This window comes from Etheostoma cragini, chromosome 10 (assembly GCF_013103735.1).
Source record: "Etheostoma cragini isolate CJK2018 chromosome 10, CSU_Ecrag_1.0, whole genome shotgun sequence".
Classification (NCBI taxonomy): Eukaryota; Metazoa; Chordata; class Actinopteri; order Perciformes; family Percidae; genus Etheostoma; species Etheostoma cragini.
In genome coordinates, this window is record NC_048416.1 from 1,842,612 (window position 1) to 1,848,455 (window position 5,844).

Here is a 5,844-nt window from a genome sequence, read left to right on the forward strand (position 1 = left end):
TCCTGAGGCCTGGGCCTGGGTCTGAATCCAACTTGCATGCCAAGGCATTGTGGTCAGTTACTGTAAAAGCATCAATCCATCAAGAGTACACAGAGAAAATCCACTATCGATAAAAACTGGATGTTGCCCGCTATGATGACTTTATTAGTCTGTTAAGCGTTTTGACAACCCACCGACATTATTGGATTTTGCAGATTGTTACAACTTAGATCCACAAAGCAGCCACAGCTCATGAAACTCCACTCAACTCAACCACCATGTGTTGTCTACCACCTGCAGATGCAGACAGCTGGCTTTCTTAGCCGTAATCTGCGCAATCTCATTTGAATTTGCTTTGTGATTTGTTTTAAATACTGATGAACTTGTTAATGAGTGCCGTTTCCTTGCAACGTTTGATGTCCGGTCAAGTGCCGTGAAAGAGGAGAGTAGCTATGCCAACAAGAATACTGGAATGACGCAATGTGCAATCATTAACCAATGAGGTCACACATCCGAGTCAAGTTATATACCCAAGATGAAAATGTGGGTGGAGAAATGAAAGCATTTCGCCTCCAGGCCAAAGCTTGCCACTTCAGAGCACTTAAAATGGGATCGCTCAGAAAGTACAAATGCACTTTCAACATCTCTCAGAAGGGTCAAACCACTTATCACAGCTTTCTGCCCCTGTCATTCCAGCTTGTTAGTGCACTTAATGCACCAGCAAGCTAATAGAGTACTAATTCTCTGATGATGTGGTATAGACGACAGTGGGTCTGCATGTTTATCGCTGCTGGTGCCTGACAACTAAATGAGTTACAAATGAATTAGCCGTCCCTTCCACCACATAAGGCCTTTCAACTGCAAAACCGAGTGCCCATTTCCACAGCCTATTTACCAGCTGTAAACTCATTAGCAACAAACAACGGAAATGCTGTGGAATAACCCGAAGTCTTCCATTATCAGCCAACAGGCTTTGTTTTGTTTGACCCGCGCATCTTTGACACATTCGTCAACCCGAATAAAGTTAATATTTGTCATGAGAGTACTTTCAGAAAACACACACAGTTGCAGTACAACAGGACAAGCAAGCTTACACAAGCAAATTACACAGAAACGTGAGATGGTGCATAAGGAAGACTTTTATTTTTGTGTCAAGTCACTGTGAGATAAGATGAGATGTAAGATGAGATAAACTTTGTTTTTGGACTCTGTCTGTTCTGCAGCTTTACGAAGACAACACAAAACACAGGAAATAAGCATCTCTAAAAAACATACTCTCATGCAACACAATACATGCTCTCACATACAGCAGGCAGATGCCTAACTCCTTCTTCCAATGGCTGTTTTTCATTACTGTTGACTGCATTCTCTGCAATAAGTGTAATACAACCCTTGCACGGTGAAATATTGCACAACCCTAATAGCCTACGTATTGCACACATGACACAGTGAACAATCTAACAGCTTATGTAGTACATAAGTAACATGCATCTGTCCATGAGGTAGAATGCCAGATCAGGAATGTTCAGGGCAAAGACAGGCCTCTAGGTGTTTTTAAAATTAACAGTGAGAATGTGACTAAATGTGACTTAAAGCCAACTGTTTCAATGGACTAGGATCAATAATGCACTTTTCCTGTCATACTATCAGTTCTTTTACCCTGAATGTGCGGCTGCATGGCTGACGATGTCATCGGGCTTGATGGTGTTGAGTTGCACAAAACACGACACAGGCCAGTCCTACTTTGAAAAGCTTTCCAACAACTGAGGCTGTTAGAAAGCAGCCACCTGCTGCAGCGTCCTCCACCCACCACTGCTACGACATCTGGCAGACGAGTCAGAGAGGCGGAGGAGACACATTTTGAAGCAGAGCTGCTGTCAACCAGGACGTCAACCTGGAGAGAAGACCAACGGACTGGCTGCACGGCTCGGAACAGGAAGTCAGCGCTAAGGTAGGACAACTTGTTGGAGCCACATTTCTCAAATATCACACATACTGTTGCTAAATCAGAGAGGTTTTCACTTTTGTTGAGGGGAAGTAACTGACAGATAATTACAGTTGCAGCATGTAGCTGTAATGCAACATGTTACATCTTGTGTTTGGGCACATTTTCAGATTGTACAGGAGCATGATTTAAATAATAATAATATATATGTGATGATGTGATTTGATAACATCCAATGAAGTTACTCCCTACGCAAACTGTGCATCACATCTACACAGATTAACAGGTTTACAGTCACATGCACAACATTGTGCTTCACTTGATGGATTTATATTATCAATGACAGCCAGAAAAAGCTTAGATTGTGCATTTGCATTTTTAAATTGAAGCTGCCAGTAAATGTGACAAATATGCAGGTTACTTTATTGTTTATCACTTTATGTACAGGTACACATGGAGTAAAATAAACTAAATTTATCATGAACAATATGATGTACAGCATAGCTCAAAATTGTCTTTACAGCAGGAAAAGACACAACTTACATGAAGTGATATACCTCGTTTCCCCCAAAAACAAAAAAGCAGAACCTGACAACACGTAATATCAACCATCACTGATGAATGCTCCATTCATGAACCTTACTGGTTAGTTATTTCACTGTTAACAAACAAAGACATGATCGTTGATGATATTTACGTATTATTAGCAATGCTATCAATTTATAATTTTTAAGTTCATTTTTGAACACAGAACATTTTCTATATTTTATGAAGAATTTGTTGATGATGAGAAATCATACGTACACTGTCAATAAACATTATTTGGCTGGCTAATATTGAGTAGGTGCTTATTCAAATGCCTTGTTAATCGTTAATAAAAACTGTGTAAAGCATATACAAACATTATTTGGATAGCTATTATCTCTGTCCACATAATCAATAATCATATCTTTAAAGATCATCCAAGTAATATTTAATAGGGCCAAATCAATGTGACTCAATGCTTTATGAGCCACATATTAATCATTAACCAAATACTACGAGTGTTAGTTGTAATTATAATACCCAGTTAAAACAATCACTACAAACCATTCACAAAGAATTAACTATGCAGCTAAATGTATAAACTAAATATGTTATGTCACACTAACGTAATGATGAAATAACATAAATTCTAACATTTTTAGTAATGAGTAAACATTATAAAAGGGTCAAGTTCAAAAACTCTTATCTATGGTTCTGCATTTCCTCCCGAGCGGTAGAAACGTGCGTCCATCTCTGAAGCAGTCTGCCACATCCCAGTTGTGTCAGAGAGAGCAGAGTCGGCTTAACTTCGTGGGGAGGCTGGGGTCATTCAGCAAGCTCCTCTGGATGTGTATCATCTAATGACTTGGGACTTGAATCAGGTTCTGTTCAAATTAATCACTGTTGATAATGATTTACATCTCAGTGGAAAGATAGAGTAAACTTTGAAAGGGATGTTTATGTGAAAAGGTGGTGAGTGGATGAAGATGTTATCCACCGTGTGACCTTTACTATGGCCACGTAGCAAACCTGCATGTGACCTGGAATGTGACCTAAACACATCCTATATGAAGTGCTTCTCAGATATTGAAAGGCAGAGAGTCTGCACGCTCTCCGAGCTTCTGCAGAGCTTGTCAATTGATGCTGAAAATCTCGAAGACAGTGTCAAGCGGCTTCCTCGTCATCACATCATTCCAGCGTTGCTGTTCAGACACCGGAGATGTTTCGTGTCAGTCGTTGCCAGCGTCCTGTCTGATGCTGTGGTGGGCTGGGGAGGCAGCGTTGGGGAGAGAGACGCTGGGCGACTGAACGAGCTGGTAAGAAAAGCTGGTTCTGTTGTAGGGATTTAGCTCACAGCAACCGCAAAGAAACGGACCGTGAGTAGGAGGCTGGCGACCATGGACAACAGAGGATGGGGCCGACTGCTGTCACTGTCGCGCTCAACAGACAGGTTGACAGGTCCTTTGTCCCCAGGGTCATCCAGCTCTTCAATACCACACAAAGTAGGAGGGGAGAAATGGACTTTTCAGTTTGAGCCTGTCTCGCTCAGCCCCTACCATTATATCAATTTGTCTGCTATAGACCTGCCTGTTTTACAGGCTATGTAGCCCTCCTACACAAACTGCACTGGACATAACATCTTACAACTTATTCCCTGTTATATGTTGCTTTGTTAATATTGAATAATAAGCTACTGCAGTGTTTAATCCCTGCGCTGTTTACTTTTGCACTACCACCATTGCACACACTCTACCATAGCACCTTATCATTGTCATTACATCACATGGTCAGTCCACATGGTCAGAATTCATCTTATCACCCTCTGCAGGCCCTTTACAAGTGTTTTTGTCTGTCTGGCTCTTTTGCATGTTATTTTTTCACACATCTCAGTGTGCTTTCCATGTGTCTCTGCAGCTGCAGGTGTGGCCACAAATGGAGTACGCAAATCTGACAGACGGCCTAGAGAGCAACTCGGACTGTTCCTCCATCGATGACTTCCGTAACCAGGTTTACTCCACGGCCTACTCCCTCATTACTGTGTTCGGCCTGGTCGGGAACGGTTTGGCCCTGGTGGTGCTGATCAGAACGTACCGCCAGAGCTCCCCCTTCCATGTCTACATGCTGAACCTGGCGGTGTCTGACCTGCTGTGTGTCATGACGCTGCCACTGAGAGTTATCTACTATGTGAAAAAGGGCCAGTGGGACCAGGGCGATTTCCTATGTCGCATCAGCTCCTACGCCCTCTACGTGAACCTCTACTGCAGTATTTACTTCATGGCTGTCATGTCCATCACACGCTTCTTGGCCATTGTCTTTCCTGTGCAGAACATGTGGCTGGTTACAGAAAACCGTGCTCGTCTGGTGTGTGTGGGCGTCTGGGTGTTTACCTGTCTTTCGTCCTCACCTTTCCTGATGTCCGGCCAGCATTTTGACCCGGTCACAAATAAAACCAAGTGCTTTGAGCCTCCACAAGGTGCCGGTGTGCAGAAAATAGTCGTGCTGAACTATTTGTCGCTGGTGGTGGGCTTTGCCCTTCCCTTCCTGGTCATCCTGCTCTGCTACGCTGGCATAGTCCGCGCCCTGCTGTCCCGTACCAATGCTGCCCGACGCCAGCGGGGCACAGGCGACAAAGCCATCCGAATGATCGTCATCGTCCTGCTGACCTTCCTGATCAGCTTCATGCCGTACCACGTGCAACGCACCATCCACCTGAACTTCCTGTCCCGGACTGACAGCACTTGCTCTGAGAAGATTGCCATGCAGAAGTCCGTTGTGGTGACGCTGAGCCTGGCCGCCGCCAATTCCTGCTTCGATCCACTGCTTTATTTTTTCTCTGGAGAGGGTTTCCGCAGTCGCTTGTCCTCGCTGCGCCAGTCAATGAAGAGCAGCACCATGCACCGTATAACCAAGATTGAGTCGGCCACAGTGCCAGAATCTGGGGAAAACCACCACCCGAGGGCCAGTTAATTCCCACCGGACACAATGTCATCTAACAAGCAGCTTATGATACGTTTACAGAGCTACCTTAGATCATGAAAGGCAGAAAAAAAGCTTTAAAAAGCTATTTAGGGCTGATTAACTCACTGACAGAGTATTTAAAGGGCTCGTAATATGCTTTTTGGCATTTTCCCTTTCCTTTATTGTGTTATATATCTTTTGTGTGCATGCTGTAGGTTTACAAAGTAAAAAACCCCAAAGTCCCCCCCCCAGGGGACTAACCATCTCCAACAGAAAACACTGTTCACAAACTGATCCAAACAGCTCTGTTGTAGTCCAGCCTTAACACTGAAACACATGTTATTATGCGTGGCACTCCGTCAAACTCTGCTTCTGACTGGCTAGTAGTCCTTACCTAGGTTCTGTCAGGGCCCTCAAACTCTGCTTCTGACTGGCTA

General features: G+C 43.8%; 1 protein-coding gene across 1 annotated transcript; it reads left to right on the forward strand.

Annotated features, from left to right (window-relative positions):
• The first annotated feature begins 1,657 nt into the window (after positions 1–1,657).
• Positions 1,658–5,503, forward strand: cysltr1 (cysteinyl leukotriene receptor 1). Its single transcript, XM_034884346.1, has 2 exons — positions 1,658–1,930; positions 4,364–5,503. The coding sequence occupies exon 2, from the start codon at positions 4,382–4,384 to the stop codon at positions 5,414–5,416; it is 1,035 nt and encodes a 344-aa protein (XP_034740237.1). The 5' UTR covers positions 1,658–1,930; positions 4,364–4,381; the 3' UTR covers positions 5,417–5,503.
• The last annotated feature ends 341 nt before the right edge of the window (positions 5,504–5,844 follow it).